Source organism: Panulirus ornatus, chromosome 14 (assembly GCF_036320965.1).
Source record: "Panulirus ornatus isolate Po-2019 chromosome 14, ASM3632096v1, whole genome shotgun sequence".
Lineage (NCBI taxonomy): Eukaryota > Metazoa > Arthropoda > Malacostraca > Decapoda > Palinuridae > Panulirus > Panulirus ornatus.
This window is the reverse complement of record NC_092237.1, coordinates 9,564,397-9,587,044: the sequence shown is the minus strand read 5'-3', so window position 1 is coordinate 9,587,044 and position 22,648 is coordinate 9,564,397. Positions and strand designations below refer to the sequence as shown.

Sequence of the window (22,648 nt, the reverse complement as noted above, 5' to 3'; positions counted from 1 at the left end):
GGCACTGTCTCGGTCGAGAGGAGTCGAAGCAAGCGGTAGTCCTTGGTTGACGCGGGGCAAAACCTCAGATATCTTGCCCCCACACACGAAAACTTCCATTGAAATGTCATGCGGAGAGAAATACGTGAACTATTAGACCAGAGTGTAACGCGTCAGGACGAAGGATACGTCCGTCCGTAAATACAGGACATACGATACAGTCACCGATGCGATATAGTCCCCAGGTGATATATATTCCTCTCGGCCAGTAAGACGTGATGGTGTATCAGGCTTGTAATGGGTGTTGGTGTAGTGACTTACATATGAATCAGCTGGCATGTCGGGGCATCCTTGCCATGCGACACGTAAGCACAAAATACAACAAAAAACAAACTGACCCCTTGTTCTCAGTAGCTGAATTATATATTAAGAACAATGGAGGTTGCAGTATTTACAGTGTGGCTGGGAAGAGTGTGTGTGTGTGTGCGCGTGTGTGTGTCCACCTCGAACCTCACCAGAGGCAGTACTGAAGGCTCAAGACGAAACACCCGCGGTGGAGGTGTGAGTGGCAGGTGGTGGGGGTCCCCGTGTAGGGAAGTGTCGGCAACCAGGGCCCGCCCGGGTATATATACGGTGCCGACGGCTGCATCACCTTCAGTGCCCACTGCCCAGACGGAGAAGACGGACATGTGGTGGTCTCCCGTGAGTGTCTTAAGTGGGCTTGCCGCTCACACACAACCTTTCGGGCCTAATTAACTTTTTTTTTTATATATATATGTATATATCAACGTTCAATGGTGGTCTGTACATATGTGTGTTATTGAAAGATCAGTCGTCTGTTGCCATATATATATTTATATTTTTTTTCGTCTCCGTGGCTTATGTCTTGAGAACAGTGGCGTTTTCGCGGTGCCAACTACCCAAAAGTTACTCGAAGAAAGAAAGAAACCAAAAAAAAAAAACACCTTCGCTTGTGGTTGTGGTCGTGGTTGTGGAGCGTTGCTGATGGATACATGACGAGGTGGTTAGCAAGGCAGCGACGCGTCGCTCCAGGCTAGGCGCATGCGTAGCCGTTCAGGGACGACGACTGGCCCGGGTAACGGCGACCACAACCCCCCCACACCTCCGCGCGCCCCCCCACACACGAGAAAAGTGCCCCTGTTACACCCGCGTTATTTACCTGGTCGCTCTGAGTGCTCCTGTTACCTGGGTTATGCCTTTGTTACCCGCGTTATTTGCCTGGTCGCTCTGAGTGCCTTTGTTACCTGGGTTATGCCTTTGTTACCTGTGTTATATACGGGTCGCTATCAGTGCCTCTGTTACCTCCGTTATACCCGTTACCTGTGCTGTATATGGGTCGCTATAAGTGCCTCTGTTACCTCCGTTATGTATGGGTCGCTATAAGTGCTTCTGTTACCTCCGTTATGTACGGGTTACTATAAGTGCCTCTATTACCTCCGTTATGTATGGGTCACTATAAGTGCTTCTGTTACCTCCGTTATGTACGGGTTGCTATAAGTGCCTCTGTTACCTCCGTTATGTACGGATCACTATAAGTGCCTCTGTTACCTCCGTTATGTACGGGTCGCTATGAGTATCTCCATTACCCACATTATAGACGGGTCGCTTTCGAAAGCTATATTGCAGCAATACCATACGACAGAAATATATACGTGATATAGATCTTGACGAAAGATAATCTAAAGACGGCAACAACAGAAAAACAAAAAGAAAAATGAGAAGATACAATATATTGCCTTCGTATTCCCCGTGAAGGCAATACTGCCCAGATACATTGCCCTCTACATCACTGTTCTCGTTGCCCTGCCGTACTCTTTGTTAACCAGATTTGTTGATGTCACTCATGAATTATTAATACCTCGAGTGACGGTGGGGAGGGTGGGGTGGGGTGAGGGAGAGCGTGTGACCCCCCCAGAGGGGAAAGGCGCGCGTGGGTGGGTGGGTGGGGGAATAATATGTAATTGGCTATTCTGGTGAGTGATTTATTTGCCCTTCCCTGGATGCGTGCGTCTTCGTGCCAGTGTTGATGCATCTCGTGTTTCCAGTTCGTTCTCTCTCTCTCTCTCTCTCTCTCTCTCTCTCTGGTTGCGTAGAGGGAAAAAGTCTTTTCTTCTAAGTCTGGAATTCGAAGACTTGGGATGGGTGGTGGGGAAGGGGTGTTTATGTTTGCATGTTGAATGTCTTAACTCAAGGGGTTGACTGAGCTGCTGGTCGACTTGCAGACTGGTTGACAGGATAGCATGTGGTGGTGGACTGTGTGGCTGGTTGACTGGATAGATGGCTGACTGGCTAGTGGATTAAATGAGTTGCAAGTCTTAGTGGTTGACAGAGAGTGACTGGCCAGCTGTTAGACTCTATACAAGAAGGAAGACTGGCTAACTGGTGAAGGACAGATTAAGTGGATAACTCCCAAGCTACGTGTTCGACAGGCTGGTATGGCTAACTGGTTGACTGGCAGGTGAATGGTAGACTAAGTGGCCAACGCATTGGCTGGTAGATCGATATACTGGTCGTCTTTATAGATATCTGGTGGACTGTTCACCTGACGAAGTGCTTCACTCTCAAGCGAGTTGGTCGATAGACTGGTTGTTTGTATAGCTAACTGGCTCAGTAACTAGCGAGTTGGTCGACGGTCTGGTTGTTTGTATAGCTAACTGGTTGACTAACTAGCGAGTTGGTCGACAGTCTGGCTGTTTGTATAGCTAACTGGTTGACGAACTAGCGAGTTGGTCGACAGTCTGGTTGTTTGTATAGCTAACTAGTTGACTAACTAGCGAGTTGGTCGATAGACTGGTTGTTTGTATAGCTAACTGGTTGACAAACTAGCGAGTTGGTCGACAGTCTGGTTGTTTGTATAGCTAACTAGTTGACTAACTAGCGAGTTGGTCGACAGTCTGGTTGTTTGTATAGCTAACTAGTTGACTAACTAGCGAGTTGGTCGATAGTCTGGTTGTTTGTATAGCTAACTGGTTGACGAACTAGCGAGTTGGTCGACAGTCTGGCTGTTTGTATAACTAACTGGTTGACTAACTAGCGAGTTGGTCGACAGTCTGGTTGACTGATTGGTGGACGATGGGCTAGTTAGCAAACTGTCTCGTCGGTTGGTCGACAGTCTGGTTGTGTGCGTAGCTAACTGGTGGCCTGACAGGAAACCTCTGGTTTCTTTCCAACTTTCCATACATAGACTATGTATTAACCGTCTCACCTCGTATGGCTAGGACTCAACTCTCTCTCTCTCTCTCTCTCTCTCTCTCTCTCTCTCTCTCTCTCTCTCTCTCTCTCTCTCTCTCTCTCTCTCTCTCTCTCTCTCTCTCTCTCTCTCATTAGGAGCGTACGGGAGGCAGAACACCTTTTTAAGATATTGCAGAAATCATATCCATGAAGTGCCTCGTTTAGATTACAGTATCCAAAATACATTTCATCTTGGTTACTGACATACTTCGTCAGGGGATATCACATTAAAGAGAGACATCTGGTCCCAGATGAAAACAAAAACAAAACCAAAAAATTGTTATATACTGATGTAAAACAGGTTCTCCTGTAAGTCGAGGTAATGTTGTATACTTCAAAGACCTGTGATTAATTGCTTCAATTATGTCTTAGTTATCATTATTACGTTCAAAGTAAATAAGACGCAAGTTTTTGTTATCTGCGATTAAGGAATGAGATGATTAAAGTTCCAGTTACTTTATGTGAGCACAGTACTTAAAGCCTTCATGTATGAAGAGTACTTACAAGATTTGCGTGTATATTACTTATAAGATATGTACGAAACTTTGATTTGTTTCTCCAAAATGCTTAAGAAATATCTTAAAAGTACAATATTTCAGCAGAGTATATATATATATATATATATATATATATATATATATATATATTTTTTTTTTTTTTTTTTTTTTTTTTATACTTTGTCGCTGTCTCCCGCGTTTGCGAGGTAGCGGAAGGAAACAGACGAAAGAAATGGCCCAACCCCCCCCATACACATGTACATACACACGTCCACACACACAAATATACATACCTACACAGCTTTCCATGGTTTACCCCGGACGCTTCACATGCCTTGATTCAATCCACTGACAGCACGTCAACCCCTGTATACCACATCGCTCCAATTCACTCTATTCCTTGCCCTCCTTTCACCCTCCTGCATGTTCAGGCCCCGATCACACAAAATCTTTTTCACTCCATCTTTCCACCTCCAATTTGGTCTCCCTCTTCTCCTCGTTCCCTCCACCTCCGACACATATATCCTCTTGGTCAATCTTTCCTCACTCATTCTCTCCATGTGCCCAAACCATTTTAAAACACCCTCTTCTGCTCTCTCAACCACGCTCTTTTTATTTCCACACATCTCTCTTACCCTTACGTTACTTACTCGATCAAACCACCTCACACCACACATTGTCCTCAAACATCTCATTTCCAGCACATCCATCCTCCTGCGCATAACTCTATCCATAGCCCACGCCTCGCAACCATACAACATTGTTGGAACTACTATTCCTTCAAACATACCCATTTTTGCTTTCCGGGATAATGTTCTCGACTTCCACACATTTTTCAAGGCTCCCAAAATTTTCGCCCCCTCCCCCACCCTATGATCCACTTCCGCTTCCATGGTTCCATCCGCTGACAGATCCACTCCCAGATATCTAAAACATATATATATATATATATATATATATATATATATATATATATATATATATATATATATATATATATATCAGTATTATTCCAGAACCTCTTTTTAAGAAAGAGTCTTTTTGCTTCCCAAGATCTTTATCTAAAGTCACCTGCAGCCCAAGGCTGCGCTATTTCCAGCAGTAGTGAAATGTGGACTTCTTTAAGTGCGAAGTTCTCTGGCGAGATTGTAACTCCGGTGATACAGCCTCGCCCAGGGTGACTTCACGCGTTGAATTCTTATGCAATGAAGTATATATATATATATATATATATATATATATATATATATATATATATATATATATATATATATATATATATATATATATATTCCTGTGAGTCCACGTGGAAAATGAAACACGAAAAGTTCCCAAGTGCACTTTCGTGTAATAATCACATCATCATGGGAGACACAAGAGAGAAATATAACAGTCAGTTGATATACATCGAAGAGACGAAGCTAGGACGCCATTTGGTAAACATGTGATTGTCCAAATGGCGTCCTAGCTTCGTCTCTTCGATGTATATCAACGGACTGTTATTATATCTCTCTTGTGTCTCCCATGATGATGTGATTATTACACGAAAGTGCCCTTGGGAACTTTTCGTGTTTCATTTTCCCCATGGACTCATAGGAATATCTTGATCACGCGCAAAATTGTGATCCTTTCCAATACACACACACACACACACACACACACACACACACACACACACACACACACACACACACACACACACACACACACACACACACATCAAAACATCTGAATTCTCTCTTCCAGGGAAAGATGCATTTTCATGCAATATTCAAATATAGTGAGTCTCTAGTTCTTTACACACAAGAATTTCCTCCAGTCATTCATGGAGCTCCTGAGGTGTCCAGTGCCCTGGTGGCGGCGCTGACCAACCCCCCACACCAGTGGTCTTGTGGTGCTGACCCCTGCTGACCTGGCTGGTGTGGTAGGAGGACAATATTGAGGACTGATGCTGGAGAAGTCTATGGGCCGTGTTAGGGACTGGGACTGATAGGATGGGGACTGAGGTTGAAGGGATGGGAACTGGGGGTTGAAGGGATGGGGGACTGGTGCTGGTGGGATGGGGACTGTTACTGGGTGGATGGGGACTGGTACTGATAGGATGGGGACTGAGGTTGAAGGGATGGAAACAGGGGTTGAAGAGATGGGAACTGGGGGTTAAAGGGATGGGGGACTGGTGCTGGTGGGATGGGGACTGGTACTGGTGGGATGGGGACTGGTACTGGTGGGATGGGGGACAGGTACTTGTGGGATGGGGACTGGTACTGGTGGGACGGGGGACAGGTACTGGTGGGATGGGGACAGGTACTGGTGGGATGGGGACTGGTACTGGTGGGATAGGGACTGGTACTGGTGGGATGGGGACTGGTACTGGTGGGATGGGGACTGGTACTGGTGGGATGGGGGACAGGTACTGGTGGGATGGGGACTGGTACTGGTGGGATGGGGGACAGGTACTGGTGGGATGGGGGACAGGTACTGGTGGGATGGGGGACAGGTACTGGTGGGATGGGGACTGGTACTGGTGGGATGGAGGACAGGTACTGGTGGGATGGGGACTGGTACTGGTGGGATGGGGACTGGTAATGGTGGGATGGGGGACAGGTACTGGTGGGATGGAGGACTGGTACTGGTGGGATGGGGACTGGTACTGGTGGGATGGGGACTTGTACTGGTGGGATGGGGGACAGGTACTGGTGGGATGGAGGACTGGTACTGGTGGGATGGGGACTGGTACTGGTGGGATGGGGGACAAGTACTGGTGGGATGGGGACTGGTACTGGTGGGATGGGGACTTGTACTGGGTGCTGAGAGCCATAATCAATAGCGGTTGATGTTCATCTGAACTTATTATCATAACGAAAACTTCAGCCAAACCTGTAAAGTAATTATTCTAAAAAAAAAAGTGACTTATTCTCTCCTGTCTTCCCACATTTCTCTCTTATTCATCCCCCAAGACCATGAGGTGTGACCCTGCCACTCCTTTTCTGTAGCAGTCTTAAACGCCCTCTCTTCTCTCTCTCTCTCTCTCTCTCTCTCTCTCTCTCTCTCTCTCTCTCTCTCTCTCTCTCTCTCTCTCTCTCTCTCTCTCTCTCTCTCTCTCTCTCTCTCTCTCTCTCTCTCTCTCTCTCTCTCTCTCTCTCTCTCTCTCTCTCTCTCTCTCTCTCTCTCTCTCTATATATATATATATATATATATATATATATATATATATATATATATATATCTATCTCCTCTCCTCTCCTCTCCTCTCCTCTCCTCTCCTCTCTCTCTGTCTCTCTCTCTCTCTCTCTCTCTCTCTCTCTCTCTCTCTCTCTCTCTCTCTCTCTCTGGCAGGAGACAATATGGAACAAGTGTTTCTCCTCAGTGTCGGGATCACCTCGCATTCCGACGTAGCTTTTGGGTGTGTCTGGCTCACTGCGGTGTGAGGGAGGAGGGGACGTGTTGTGTGTGTGTGTGTGTGTGTGTGTGTGTGTGTGTGTGTGTGGGGAGAGGGGGGGTATCATGCCCCGAGTGTTTAGAAGACCTTCAGTGGTCACGTCAAAAACACCTTCCCACACACACACACACACACGCACACACACACACACACACACACACACACACACACACACACACACACACACACACACACACACGTACGTCTTACTCAAGCACCTGTGAATGTCAGATGTAGAGCAATACAATCCTGCTATATTTTAATCTTCATATATTGTAAAGACGACCTTTTATTTTTTTTTTCTCTGTCTGCCTCTCTCTCTCTCTCTCTCTCTCTCTCTCTCTCTCTCTCTCTCTCTCTCTCTCTCTCTCTCTCTCTCTCTCTCTCTCTCTCTCTCCTGTCTTTCTTTTACCCCCGTGAACTATTTATAAGATCTCGAACGTCATATTTTTTAAAAGGATTATGACACGTAACTGCGTCTTGTTGTTGTTGTGGGGGGGGGAGGGGTGAGGGGGTGTAGGAGGGGAAAAAGCTGTTTCCCTTGAGTGAGTGAGTGAGTGAGTGAGTGAGTGAGGCGGGTATAGTGCCGGGGCGAGTCCTGGGGTCACTTGAAACGATATTAGCGATGAAGGGGTATGGTATATCTTCTCTCTCTCTCTCTCTCTCTCTCTCTCTCTCTCTCTCTCTCTCTCTCTCTCTCTCTCTCTCTCTCTCTCTCTCTCTCTCTCTCTCTCTCTCTCTCTCTCTCTCTCGTCACACACAGTGAGTTTGCTAACCAACTGAAACGGAGACGTGTTGGGGTTTTCAAGGGTTCCTCCAACACGGCTAAGGCTTTGGGTCTTATAGCACGGCTGAGGCTTTGGGTCTTATAGCACGGCTAAGGCTTTGGGTCTTATAGCACGGCTGAGGCTTTGGGTCTTATAGCACGGCTGAGGCTTTGGGTCTCATAGCACGGCTGAGGCTTTGGGTCTTATAGCACGGCTGAGGCTTTGGTCTTATAGCACAGCTGAGGCTTTGGGTCTTATAGCACGGCTGAGGCTTTGGGTCTCATAGCACGGCTGAGGCTTTGGGTCTTATAGCACGGCTGAGGCTTTGGGTCTTATAGCACGGCTGAGGCTTTGGGTCTTATAACACGGCTGAGGCTTTGGTCTTATAGCACGGCTGAGGCTTTGGTCTTATAGCACGGCTGAGGCTTTGGGTCTTATAGCACGGCTGAGGCTTTGGGTCTTATAGCACAGCTGAGGCTTTGGGTCTTATAGCACGGCTGAGGCTTTGGGTCTTATAACACGGCTGAGGCTTTGGTCTTATAGCACGGCTGAGGCTTTGGGTCTTATAGCACGGCTGAGGCTTTGGGTCTTATAGCACGGCTGAGGCTTTGGGTCTTATAGCACAGCTGAGGCTTTGGGTCTTATAGCACGGCTGAGGCTTTGGGTCTTATAACACGGCTGAGGCTTTGGTCTTATAGCACGGCTGAGGCTTTGGGTCTCATAGCACGGCTGAGGCTTTGGGTCTCATAGCACGGCTGAGGCTTTGGGTCTTATAACACGGCTGAGGCTTTGGTCTTATAGCACGGCTGAGGCTTTGGGTCTTATAGCACGGCTGAGGCTTTGGTCTTATAGCACGGCTGAGGCTTTGGTCTTATAGCACGGCTGAGGCTTTGGGTCTTATAGCACGGCTGAGGCTTTGGGTCTTATAGCACGGCTGAGGCTTTGGGTCTTATAGCACGGCTGAGGCTTTGGGTCTTATAGCACGGCTGAGTCTTGGTTCTAAGTATGTCTGAGGCAAGGGTGGTCTAGCCTAGCTGTGGCTTGCTCTGCAAGATGGGTTTGTGCCAGCTGCCTCGCCTAAGGATGCCGGGAGGAGTGGGCTTAGAGTTCGTCAGATCATCCTGAGCTGCAGAGATTAAAATCTGCATCATACTCACCTGTGGTGTTCTGCGGGGGCTTGTGGCGGCAGCAGCCTCCTCCTCCTCCTCCTCCTCCGTCACCAGGCTGCTGGAGGTCGGGGTGAGGGACAATAAAACCTGATTGAATGGCGATTTGGCAGGCAGTGGAGGTCGTAACCCCTAGTTTGACAGGGAGGATTGTATGTTCCCACTGGGAGTTATCAAAGATATATATATATATATATATATATATATATATATATATATATATATATATATATATATATATATATATATATATATATATATATATATATATATATATATATATACGCATACCGTGTATATAATAGCTTCATTTCTGTTTATTGACATGTATATATAAATATATAATCATTTATATTCATATAGTCTTGTATGTTTTTACTTATTTATGTATTTATTTATGCCAGGGATCGAGTAAGAGTGACTGGTGATTTGAATGCAGGAGTGGGTGACGTGGCAGTTAAGGGGCATGGGGTACCCAGAGTGTGATTTAGAACAGTCATTAGTTTCCAGAACTGTACGGTGAAGAAGGACCGATGATTGGAAATGCCTGGCTTAAGAAGGAGGACGTATGTGTGTATACGTATGTGTGGACGGGTTGGGGGTGAGCAGACATGGTTGGATTATGTAGTAAGTGATCGGCGTGCATAGAAGAGACTCTTGGATGTGAATGTGCTGAGAGAACCGGTTAGTGACATGTCTGATCACTTCCTGGTGGAGGCGAGACTGTGTGTATGTAGACGCTCGAGGGAAAGAGAAAATGATACGGATGAGAAAAAAGGTGATGGAAATGAGTGAGCTTGGAAGATAGGCTTGTGTGAGTAGATGCCACGATATTCTAGGGAGAAATTAAACGTAAGGAAGGGAAGAGGTGGAAAGTATTTAGGGAAGCATTTCGTAAATGTGCGAGAGAAGTATGTGGCATGCGGAAGGTAATGAAATGTGGGCATAGGAGAAAGGGTGTGAGTGGTGGGATGAGGAAGGTAAGTTGTTAATGAAAGAAAAGATTGTATGAATATTACCTTCAGGGAAGGAATGCGATTGACTGGGATATTAACAAGAGGAAGCGGCGATATTTCAAAAGGAAGGTGCAGGGGGTGAAGAAGAGGGCATATGAAAGTTGGGACAAGAGAGAGTCAGCAAAATTTAAGGGGATTAAGAAGAATTTTTCGAAGGATTTGAACATTTTAAGGAGATCAAGAGAACAAATGGGAGCATCAGCGAACGAAATAGATGGGAAGTGTTAACAGTCGAAGAATAGGTGAAGAGGTAGATAGAATGTGCACTTTGAAGGTCGGTTGAATATATCAAGTGATGTGTTGGTAGATGTGAGGTGTTTAGTCTGTTTATGGATGGCGTAATGAGGGAGGTAAATACGTAGGTTTTGGAGAGAGGGACGGGTTGTGCAGTTTGTTTGGAGAGGGGTGGAGCTACCTAGAAGGTGAGCCAGTCGCTGTATGCTGATGACGCGGCTCTGGTGGTAGGCTCGTGTCAGAAACTGCAGAAGCTGATGTCTGAGTGTTGGAAAGTGTGTGAAAGGAGAAAGTTGAGAACAGATTTAGATAAAAGTTCAGTTCCATGGGTAAAGTATGAGTTTGATCGGAGAGAACGCGGAGGAAGTTGAGTCTTGCAGAAACCTGGGAGAGGATACTCCGCGACTTAAAAGGCGCCTTTGGCGAGGCTATATAAGTAGATGAAAAAAGGGTATAGTCTCGCCAAAGGACGTATCGCTTCACAGGGGTCCATCCTGTTCCTGCTACTGAGTGTAGCGCAGCCTTGAAGCTGCTGGAGCACCTTCGAGATAGGGCCATGAGGTAACACCAGAACCCTTTCAGAAAGGGGTCCTGTGGTAATTATGAGTAACATATATACATAGATAGATAGATAGAGATATATATTGTGTTTATGTATTTTGGACTGCGAGAGGGATTCTTTTTCATGGGCGTCAGTCCTTCCACTTGGCTTGTTAAGACCCAAGCCACATCTGCGGGCAGAGTAGATGGCTCCCTCAGTGTGTGGAGCACTACCACGCCGAAGGGATCAGGGGACAGAGGACAGACAGTCCATGGAAGTGACTCTTCACTCTGGTGTTGAGACGTGTCCACCGGTGCTCCACAGGGGCTTGCTGTGTATGCGCGCCGAGAGTCGCCACCTTAATCAAAAGAGGCGCTTCTCAGTTTGCTGGAGAGTCTCCAACGTGCGGTGGTGCAAGACGCCACCTGGAGTGAAGGAGGTGAGCCAGAGAGAGAGAGGACGGAAGCTATTAAACTTGCCCTCGGCTGGAGGATGGGTGAGGGAAGGACACTGAGGGTGACATAACAGCTCTGAACTTCCTCGATGGTCGAGATGTTACACACACACACACACACACACACACTTCGTGCATTTGTCGACGAGGGTTTTATTAAGCATCAGAGTGCGTCATATAACCAGAAACACGCTTTCCACAAGACCCGCCACACACAACGCTTTAATACAGTCGGGATCCGAGTACGTGTGAGCTGATAAGGAATACAATTTGAGTTTATAGCCTCCTCGTGGTGGCGTGGAGGATGTGCCCCCTCCTTCCTCCTACTGCCTGCTTCCCCCGGGGGGACGCCACGCGGCAGTCACCTCCGCCTGGTCCTAACTGCTGGCCTTACGGGAACGCTGACAGAGGTCGCCCTATAAACCTCTTGTTATCTTGGGGAAAAACCGGATCCCCCAGACCCAGGCGGTGTGGAGTGGGGGTGGTGGAGTTAGGGGGGTAGTAGGGAGGTTTTTACGTGGAGACGAAGGTCTGGTGTTGGTGGTGGCAGCGTCCAAAGTGGGTTGGTGAGTCTCCCTCACCCCGCCTCAACCTTCTGCCTTATCTGCTATCATTATCTCTTATCTTAATTGAATGAACTTCTTTGTTTTTTTTTTTCTTGATATTCCCATTTTCTATCTTGCCTTCGCTTAAAGGTGTTTCCCTCTCGGCTTATTATTGCCTCCTTGACAGTCTTACCTCTCTCTCTCTCTCTCTCTCTCTCTCTCTCTCTCTCTCTCTCTCTCTCTCTCTCTCTCTCTCTCTCTCTCTCTCTCTCTCTTTCTCTCATCCGTTTGCTTCTTCCTTCGTTTCCTCAGTCCATCCCCCTTTTGGGGCACCATCCTTCCTTTCTAATCCTCACTTCATCCCCTTGTCGCTCCCGTCCCCATTCCATCCCTCCCTCCCTCACCCTCGCGTCATCCGCTTACAGCAACAGCCAACACATCCAGACATGAGTGGTCCTGGGATGGTGCACACACATGTGGCTCCTGGGATGGTGCACACACATGTGGCTCCTCTGCAGCTGTCGTAGGTGCTATACCTTACCCAGCGTGCAGCTCACACACCTGTCGAGGCTTGGCAACATGGTTAACATTCAACACCCCCATGTTGCTGATTGTGGTGGAGAAAACGTTATCTTCCTCAGACTGACAGAGAAAACGTTATCCTCCTCAGACTGACAGAGAAAACGTTATCTTCCTCAGACTGACAGAGAAAACGTTATCTTCCTCAGACTGACAGAGAAAACGTTATCCTCCTCAGACTGACAGAGAAAACGTTATCCTCCTCAGACTGACAGAGAAAACGTTATCCTCCTCAGACTAAGAGAGAAAACGTTATCTTCCTCAGACTGACAGAGAAAACGTTATCTTCCTCAGACTGACAGAGAAAACGTTATCCTCCTCAGACTGACAGAGAAAACGTTATCCTCCTCAGACTGACAGAGAAAACGTTATCCTCCTCAGACTGACAGAGAAAACGTTATCCTCCTCAGACAGAGAAAACGTTATCCTCCTCAGACAGAGAAAACGTTATCTTCCTCAGACTGACAGAGAAAACGTTATCTTCCTCACACTACAGACTAGGAGCACGTAGACGAACATGTAGTCAGTATATTGTAGGGAATGATGCGTGAGCTGCTGTGCAAAAATGGGTTATGAAGAAGTCTCCACACAGGAGCTTATGTTTCCATCAGACAGTCGCATTTCATTCATGAATCTCTGCTTTCGTTGCGATCTCTTCATTCACGGGAGATGAGTGATGTGAATATCGCGCTGGTCATCACGAACGAACGGTCTCTCTCTCTACCTGGCAGAAGCCACTGCCTTAAGTATTGCTGCGACTTCCTGGGTGTTTTGACAGATCATTATTTCCCCCAGTGGTCGCTGAGGCAGTGGTGAAGGTCTCCTCCTCACCCAGATGGGTTCTGATCCAATAGGATTCATATGGTGAGGTAACGTGCCGCTATGGGGTATTGAAGTGTCATTAGCACACTCATTTCAGTGAGACTACCTACTGATAAACTCATTCCATATTATAACTGCACGTAGCGTTTGTGGCACTTCCGTTGTTCTGTAAGTTTTTCCCCCCTGACGTCCTTTGCCTCATAAGATCGCCCGAGACGTAGCAGAAGGTTGTGTTTTTCGTGAATACTGACTTTAAAGTTTTCGTGGTGTATAAGAGTGCAACGTCTCCTTTAAGGGTAGTCTGTTGCCATTAGTCAAGTCACAGGAGGCCACAGCACACTGGAGGAGGAGGAGGCTCAGTGCTCCCTCCGTTCTTCATTTGAAACAATTGTTGAATAAGGAATTTACACTAACCTGTGAGCTTTATCCAGCAGGGAAGGACCCTGTCTTCAAAATAATGGCCGTGTTGCTCCTCCCCAGGTATTTCTCATGCTCCTGGTGGCGTCGGTGAGGGCGGAAGCCGACGCAGACCCGGAGCCGTCCCTGCCACTGGTATACCAGCATTACGTTCCGTCATGGGCGGCACAGCAGTTCGGCACGCCGGAAGAGATCGCCTCCGCCGCCGCTCTCTTCTCCTCGCAGCGTGGGGAAGGCTACTCGGGCATCCCGGGCGGCTTTGGTTTCCTCCCGCCGCGGGCACCCCCTTCCCCGCTCCTCGCCATACGCGACGTCAGAGCCCCAACTGCCGCCATAGAGGAACTGCGTAAGCCAGCCGTCCAGGTACTTCGCCATCCTTCCTACGTTGTTTACCCGCCGCCAGTCGTCTTTCACCCGATCCACATCCGCGTCCCTGCTGACCAAAAGGACGCCGTGCCCATCCCGGTCACCGCGCCTGCGTCGCTGTCATTCGCCAGCCAGCATACCGCGCAGCTCCCCTACATCACTAGCCAAGGCTCGGAGTCCTCTCTGTTCAACCTGTACCCGATCCCTCTCGCTGCCCCTCACTATTCCCTCTTGAGTCAGCCCGCCCAGGACCCCGAGGAGGAGGCCGCCGCCACGCCGGAGGAAGAGGACGAAGACGCCGCGCCAAACTACATCTGGTTACCACGTTTCCCGACGGAGCTGCCAGGCCTGATGAGTCTACGAGGGGTTGACGACGAACCGGTCATCCCAGCGGGCATCGTCCAGGCCACACAGCCCACCTTCACCAAGGTGGTGTTCAGGAACGACAAGGCCCACCCGAGTCTCCTGGACAAGATGCCCATAAGAGATGGCCCTGTGATCTCTGTGTAACCTGCATGTGTTATGTGTGTGTGTGTATGTGTATGTGTGTGCGTGTGTACCCAGGGGACACCCTCAGGCGCTCCTTGTTGCTACACTCTGCACAACAAGGAGGCCAACGGGGGAACTCTGGGATGTACATAAATTACTTGATCCGTAAACAGGCCTAACGTCTGTGTAAGTCCAAATTACAAATCTGATGAATTTCGCAGGAGTAAGTGCTACTCTCTTCTCAAGTTACCAAGCGAGAAAATTCTCTCCAAAGAATATGTGAAGAGATCCAAAAGTGTTCCAATTAGTTTAATGTGCGCAGTTGACGGTGTCTGGGAGGTCCCAGCTCACGCGACAGTAAGAATGGCTGCAGGTACCCCCACTCCATGAGAATGTGCCAGCTTCCAAATCATCGAGTGAACAGCGGTAATGATGAGTATAGGATGATGCACCTCATTCATCGTCACCAGATGATGGTTTGGAGGTGTCTCGGTTCTCTTTAGCAGCAGATGATGAGGCCCAGGGGACAAGACCGACCCCCCCCCCTCTCTCTCTCTCTCTCTCTCTCTCTCTCTCTCTCTCTCTCTCTCTCTCTCTCTCTCTCTCTCTCTCTCTCAGCTCACCTCGGTACTAGATGGCGCCCATGGAGTGGCCCCTGGCACCTGAACCAGCAGATGATACCTTGAATGTCACCAAGCTCCTAGATCTACGGGATAGTCCCATCTCTCTCTCTCTCTCTCTCTCTCTCTCTCTCTCTCTCTCTCTCTCTCTCTCTCTCTCTCTCTCTCTCTCTCTCTCTCTCTCTCTCTCTCTCTCTCTCTCATATACGACGCCGGGATCCCAGTTGCCGTGGCAAGACGCAAGACCCAGATGGCTCTTAAAATCTAGCTTCTACAGCATCAGCTGGCAGCAACAAATAAAAGATTCTGAGTCCCACAACTGACCCAAAGCTTTATTCAACGTTCAGATGTCGAGTGTTTTCTTTGTTGAGAAAATTGAGGTCTTTAAGTGGATATAATCTTAGCGCCTGTGGGACTAAATCATTTATATGATAATTTCGTTATGGATTTAACCGGTGGGCGTTGCTAGTATTGTACAGTCGATCGACCACGCCCTACCTTCTCTCTCTCTCTCTCTCTCTCTCTCTCTCTCTCTCTCTCTCTCTCTCTCTCTCTCTCTCTCTCTCTCTCTCTCTCTCTCACCATCCAACATTCGACCTTCCTCTCATCTTGATCGGAGCATCGGCCACCCCTCCCCCCCCTAAGAGGATCCAGGGCTCGAACACCACCCGCCCGCCCACATAGGTTTTACAACGGCATCCAAGCCTGCGAGACGCAAGGTTGACATTAGCCTGAAACACGTCGCTCCGCCGTGTCCTTGGCTGGCGTCTACGGTGGGACGGGATAAGCGGTAAAACATAGCAGAACTTCTGCAGGGAGCCCTACGTAGACCGCTACCTCCAGCAAAAACTAGCGCGAGAGGTGGGGTCCCCCCGTGATTGGCTTAGGTGGTTTGAGAGAGGATGGGGAGGGGAGTTGGGGGTGGGGATGGTGGCAAGAGAGAGAAGGGGGGATGGGGGCGAGGGCGGCTCTGTTAGGTGGACAATATCCCGTAGGACCAGCCTGGGATGGAGCCTAGAGGAGTGAGAGGATCATCAGGGGGTCTCGACGACGCCTCCACCAGACAGGGGTCCATACGATGGGCTTTTGGGTCCCTCATTATTTCGTCTTTTAAGAAAAAAAACAATAACTTTAGAACAGTAGAGTTAGCTTATATATATATATATATATATATATATATATATATATATATATATATATATATATATATATATATATATATATATATATTAGTAACATTTGGGAAACCTAGAGGTGGTTAGAGATTCTAATGGACGAGTTTCCTCCCTCAGTTGTCTAGTTTTCATCTCTTTACAAAGGGTCTGTACCTGTGTTTTGATGGGTCGTAGTGCCCTGGAGGAGCAGGAGTCTCCACCAAGAACAAGTCCTCTATGATAGGCGGCGGGTCTTCGATGGACAGAGCTCCACAGAGCGGGGAAGGGGTGACCCAAGCATCACACGGTTCTAAGGGTTCGCTTTGGTCACCTTGCGCTTCAGGATAGGGAAAGCGCGTGAGTGACCGTAGGCACGTCCAAGCTAATCCTTGCACCACACACACGCACACATACGCACTCCCATACTCCCATACGCACTCACAGCCCAAAGACGTACCTGAGGTATACTTCAAGCGCGACTTCGTCGAACCGCACAGAGTCTCGTAAGCCATCACGCGAACAACCGTGTTGCCTCCATGACGTAACAGAGCTGTAACTCGTGACACCGTAACGGACGAGATCACACCAAAAATACCTCGTTGTCTCAGTAACAGCTACGAAGACGCTCCGTTACCCTCGCCTGTGTAGAGCGTTACTTTTACCTCAGACGTGATCGTAAGATGTTCTTGAATGGTTTGTTACGTCATTACTGCGGATGTAAAAGGAGACGAAGTTGTTTCAGATAAGTAAATTGAAGTGGTTAACTAGCTCACCGCCCATACGGCCGCCCACCACCCACCACACCTTCCACGTTACCACCCACCGTCCATCCAGCCGCCGGCCATCACCAGCAACTAGTCGAGTAACCTCACCTCGTCCTGTCCTGAGTTGTTTGTTGCCAGTGTCACGTCCTCACGACACAGTGTCATGTCCTCACGACACAGTGTCATGTCCCCACGACACAGTGTCATGTCCTCACGACACAGTGTCATGTCCCTACGACACAGTGTCATGTCCTCACGACACAGTGTCATGTCCTCACGACGCAGTGTCATGTCTTCACTACACAGTGTCACGTCCCCACGACACAGTGTCATGTCCTCACGACACAGTGTCATGTCCTCACGACACAGTGTCATGTCCTCACGACAAAGCAAGATGAAATGTATTTTTGGGCCGTTTTATATTTTTCTTCGCCAGCCGTCGATCAGAATTTTCTTTAACCTTTCTTCGGTGATAATTATGACTTAAAGCGTTCTCAAAATGGTCCATCATCATTGGAATATATTGTGTTACGTAAATTACATAACCGGAAGGACGGAACAGGAGGCATACTGTAAATTTTGGAGGGGAAAAAAAAGAAATAAATCTCCACACCTACACTGGCTGGGCAGATAATTTTTTTTCGACACCACACTTGGATTTTGCTGCTCCAGTTTCCATGACTTATCATGGAATCCAGTTTCTTGTAAACTTACGTTCAACGACGACTGAACAAATTCGTTCAGCTGCCAGGGGAAAATTCCCGAGCGGAAGTACTAAACATGTTTGAGTTGGAAGTCAAATATTTTTTTCTCTAATATTTACATCAAAGTCAATTTCTTTAAGATTAATCAATGTGGATGTACTTCATATATATATATATATATATATATATATATATATATATATATATATATATATATATATATATATATATATATATATATATTTAAAGTACTTATCTACGCAAATTTTGGAACGTCATTATGTTATAATGGAACGACCCAGTGTGCCTCAGTCTTCGAAAAGTCGTAAATATTCCAACCCGTCGATTTCGTAAGTGATTTCGTGGAGTTGTGTGGGGTGTGTGCCGGCCAGAGACAGTGTTCACCTTGGCCGGGGCCAGGTGTGTGTGTGTGTGCGGGGCCCGGCAGGTATGCGGGGGCCAACTGGTGCAGGCAAGGGCAGCAGAGAGAATAGGAGGCCGTGGTAGGAGGCCACCCGTCTGGTGCCAGCTTGGGTGCCAGGAGCGTCCTGCCCGTCGCCACGCCAGGCCAGGGGCGCCCCCCCGCCAGCGCCCTTCCCCACCCTTTCCCGCGCGACTCCCAGCTCTTTCCCACCACCACACAACCACCATCGTCTTCTTCCGTCTACCAGGAGCGTCCCTATCTACCATACCCCACCACCACCGGTCCCTTACCTGACTACATGCCTACCATCCTCCATCCACCGCAACACCTCACCTCCCTACCACCCACCCATACAGCTACCGTCACCCTCACTCCCTGTAGTTCTGCACCACCCACCCCACCTCTAAACCTCCCTCCCTCCCTTTCCCCATGGCCACCACCCACCCATTCCTTGGTTACCACATTCCCCACCGACTAGCCCGCTGCAGCGACCCTCACCTAGAAACTCTTCCCCCGCCACTCCAGAGCTAAACCCAACCAACGGTCCAACTCATCACTGTAACTGGATTAAAACATCGGTGTTCCACACAAGGTGGTATAGCGCTGCACTTGCCCCGTTGCGTCACTGAGGCTTAGCGGAGAGAGAGAGAGAGAGAGAGAGAGAGAGGTGGTGCCTAGATCAACGGCGCGGAACGTGTTTTGCCCCAGTTTACTACAACGCGACAAGGTCCCTCCCCTCCCCTCGCCTCCCCTCCCCTCCCCTCGCCTCCCTCAACCCGACACCTTCCCCCCCCCCTCATCCCCCACTCCCCCCAACCCTCCACCCAAGGTCGCCAGCCTCGCTAAGTCTTCCTGGACAGATCAAGTAAGCATCGGAAGTCGGCCTTGCTCGGTCCCCCACCAGGATGTGGGGGAATGCCCTCGTCTGCTCTACGCGCGGGTGTGTGTGTGTGTGTGTGTGTGTGTGTGTGTGTGTGTGTGTGTGTGTGTATGCACGCGCTTGGGACCTCTCCCTCACCTGACCAGCCTGTGCAAAAAAGGTAATCCTAAGGCTTGAACTATTTCCTGTTAGCTGTACGCTTACGTAGTGTCTGGATCTCTCGATAGGTACTGTGCGCTGTAGGTGTGTTTTCCCATCTTTATGGTCTGTCTTGGGGGGGTGACTCTCTCTAAAACATTGTTTGCCTGTCTCCATGTTTGTCCTAGACGTTCTTGTGTACTGAGAGATGTGTTTGCGCAAACTCCAGCAGCCACCCTCACACCACCACCCTCCACGTTACAGCCTCCGCCGACGAAGGTGTGTGTTATGAATAGTTACCGTCTGTAGCAAAAGAGTTGTGAGCCTCACGTAGAAGGCAATGAATGATGCTGACGTCTGTGGCCACACCTTCGAAACCTGAGACGAACGAATATTTGTGTGTGTGTGTGTGTGTGTGTGTGTGTGTGTGTGTGTGTTTAGCGCGCAGTGGTTGTTGGTAGTGGCGGGTAGTGGTTGTTGGTAGTGGCGTGGTAGTGTTGTGCTTTGGTTGTTGTTAGTGGCGTGTGGTTTGCCAGTGGTGTGCAGTGGTTGTTAGTGATGACAAGTAGTGGTGGCTGGCAGTAACGTGCAGTGGTTGTTCCTAGTGGTATGTAGTGTGCTAGTAACGTGCAGTGGTTGTTGGTAGTGGCTGTTGGTAGTGGGGGCGGGGGGGATTGAATGTGGCGTGCAACTTGGCAGTGTCTCTTACTATGGATGAAGAAACTGATGGGAACAACACATTGATAATAACAACTGTGTGTGTGTGTCTGTGTCTGTGTGTCTGTGTGTTTCTGTGTGTCATCCTATCAACCAATGGCAGCAGTAATATCAATGTCTTGTAAGAATCAGTCAACATATTGTACAATTCATGGTTATTTCCTCCTGATTAGAACAGATCTTTTATTTTTGTCTGGTATTCATCATTGTGAGATTCTTTTTTGGTTAGACTAAAGAGGAAAAAGAGAAATAAAATCATCAGTTCTTTATTATGTCTGTATCTCCAAATGCCACCAAACTCTAAACCATCGTCTTTCGTCAAGTGTCCCTACTTGTCATGTGTGTTGTCATGCAGTGTCAAAGGGTCACCCACCACTAGTGTCACACGACAATGTGTGGAAAACGAAGTGTAACATCATAACAAAGAGAAGAAAAAGATTCACATGTCTGGAGATCCAGTCCTATGCTTCACATGTCTGGAGATCCAGTCCTATGCTTCACAAGTCTGGAGATCCAGTCCTATGCTTCACATGTCTGGAGATCCAGTCCTATGCTTCACATGTCTGGAGATCCAGTCCTATGCTTCACATGTCTGGAGATCCAGTCCTATGCTTCACATGTCTGGAGATCCAGTCCTATGCTTCACATGTCTGGAGATCCAGTCCTTCCTATTCATTATTGGTGGAACCCATTCATTCTTCTCCGTCCAGAAGTTATGTGAGATGTACCAAGAGTTATTTTGTTTTTGTCTTTGTTATTGTATGTAAAGCAGAAGGTCTCCATCCATCCATGATCTTCTCAAAGCCCTTTTGTGTCTGTGTTTGTTAAGATTCATCCTGCTTGTAGATGTGGAATGCTTGTAGTTTAAAGTGCTTGTAGTGTCCCCTCCTCCCAGGTGCTTGAATCTCTTCTCACAGCGCTGATGTTATTCTCCAAATGTCTTTGTGGTTGGTGTTCCGGGGACTGGACCGCTACTGCTACGTAGAGTACGGTTAATGCTACGTAGGCTGGACTACTACTACTACTACTGCTGCTACGTAGAGTGTGGCTGATGTTACGGAACCTGGACTACTGCTACGTAGAGCGTGGCTAATGCTACGTACCCAGTACTACTGCTGCTGCTGCTGCTGCTGCTGCCGTTAGAGTATCCAACTGTACGTAGCGTGTGTGGTTGGGGCTACGTAGGGAGTCGTGCCAGGGCTCCACTGACCGACCGGCCACCACCCCACTCCCTGTGCTCCTTGCTGCAATCGCGTCCTCCAGCCAGGAATTGACAAATAAACTGCTGTGCCGAAAATTTTCTGTTTTTGTATCTTTGTCTTTTTCGAACCCTGTGTTTTGACCTTACCATATATATATATATATATATATATATATATATATATATATATATATATATATATATATACATATATATATATATATATATATATATATATATATATATATATATATATATATATATATATATATATATGGAATGATATCAACCTTAACTAATGATGGAAAGGTAAAAAGAACAAATGCACATAGATATGTGTATGTATATCTGTACATGAGTATGTACTTAGGGTCAGAGACATATATAAATGTTTCACTTTTATCCAAAAGAGGATCCGATGGCCTCTTAGCTATCGTTGCTTTGCTCTTACTGTCGTTGAAAGACTATTTGCATCCCTCCCTCGATTCCTATCACCCCGAACATCTTGGACCTCACAGTCCTCTCTCTGGTTATCAGTATGGCTTCCTCAAGGCGAGTGTCCCCTAGTGATATCGTGCGAGTGTCTCTTCATCTTCTTTAAGAGACTTTAGGGTTGGAATCTTAAGTTGCAGGGGTTGCTATATGGAACGGCTTTCGAAAGATGTAGTTTCGGGGTTTGGTCTCCAAGTACCCACCCGTCTTTCGTTTTTCCTTCCACACACACACTGTTCCTCCTCCTTCAGCAAGCTCCTCCCCCTATCTAGACTGCGGCATCCCCCAAGGCCCGGTTCTGCCTGCTTCTTTCTTCCTCTCTTTTTATCAACGGCTTTTCTTTACGAGTAACCAAAATGCATTGACACGACGACTCAGCTCTACGTTCCCTTATGTAGTTCTGTTCTCACTTAAAGAGGTTCTAGTTCTACATAATTACTTGGCAAGAGTGAAATGCAAATCGACTTCTCAATCCTCCCTTCCAGACCTCAAAACTAAGTATACTTACCTTCGGTTTGTGAGCCCGTGAGATGGTATGCTTTGTGCCTCTGTCATTTGCTACACCATGTTATACTCGGCAAGCCACTGCGTCACATGATTACGAATGTGGCCGTTGGCAACTCGAGAATAGCCCGTTGCTATGTCTGTTTCTTTCCCTACGCTGCTAAACTCTAGAATAATTTGCCTCATGTCTTTGTTAACAACTATGACCTATCTGTGCAAGATTTCCATTCCACCTTCTCCTCAAAAAAAAAAAAAGGTATACATGTTTGTCTTTTATTCATAGTAGAGTACAGAGTCATAAAAGATGAGAAAATATTACATTTTAGTAGAGTATAGAGTAGTATGGTATATCTTAAGCTATAGCGAAGCTTTAGAGAAAAACAAATAATAAAAGTTGTTTCTCTTTATTCGTTCATATTTTATCGCCATTTCCCGCAATAGTAAAGCAGCGCTTTATATATATATATATATATATATATATATATAT

General features: G+C 47.6%; 1 protein-coding gene across 1 annotated transcript; it reads left to right on the top strand.

The window, feature by feature from the left end:
- The first annotated feature begins 525 nt into the window (after positions 1 to 525).
- Positions 526 to 21,261, top strand: LOC139753292 (uncharacterized). The gene is made up of 2 exons (XM_071669579.1): positions 526 to 681; positions 13,772 to 21,261. Exons 1-2 carry the CDS (start codon positions 667 to 669, stop codon positions 14,582 to 14,584), a joined length of 828 nt encoding a protein of 275 aa, XP_071525680.1. The 5' UTR covers positions 526 to 666; the 3' UTR covers positions 14,585 to 21,261.
- Positions 21,262 to 22,648: the final 1,387 nt, after the last annotated feature.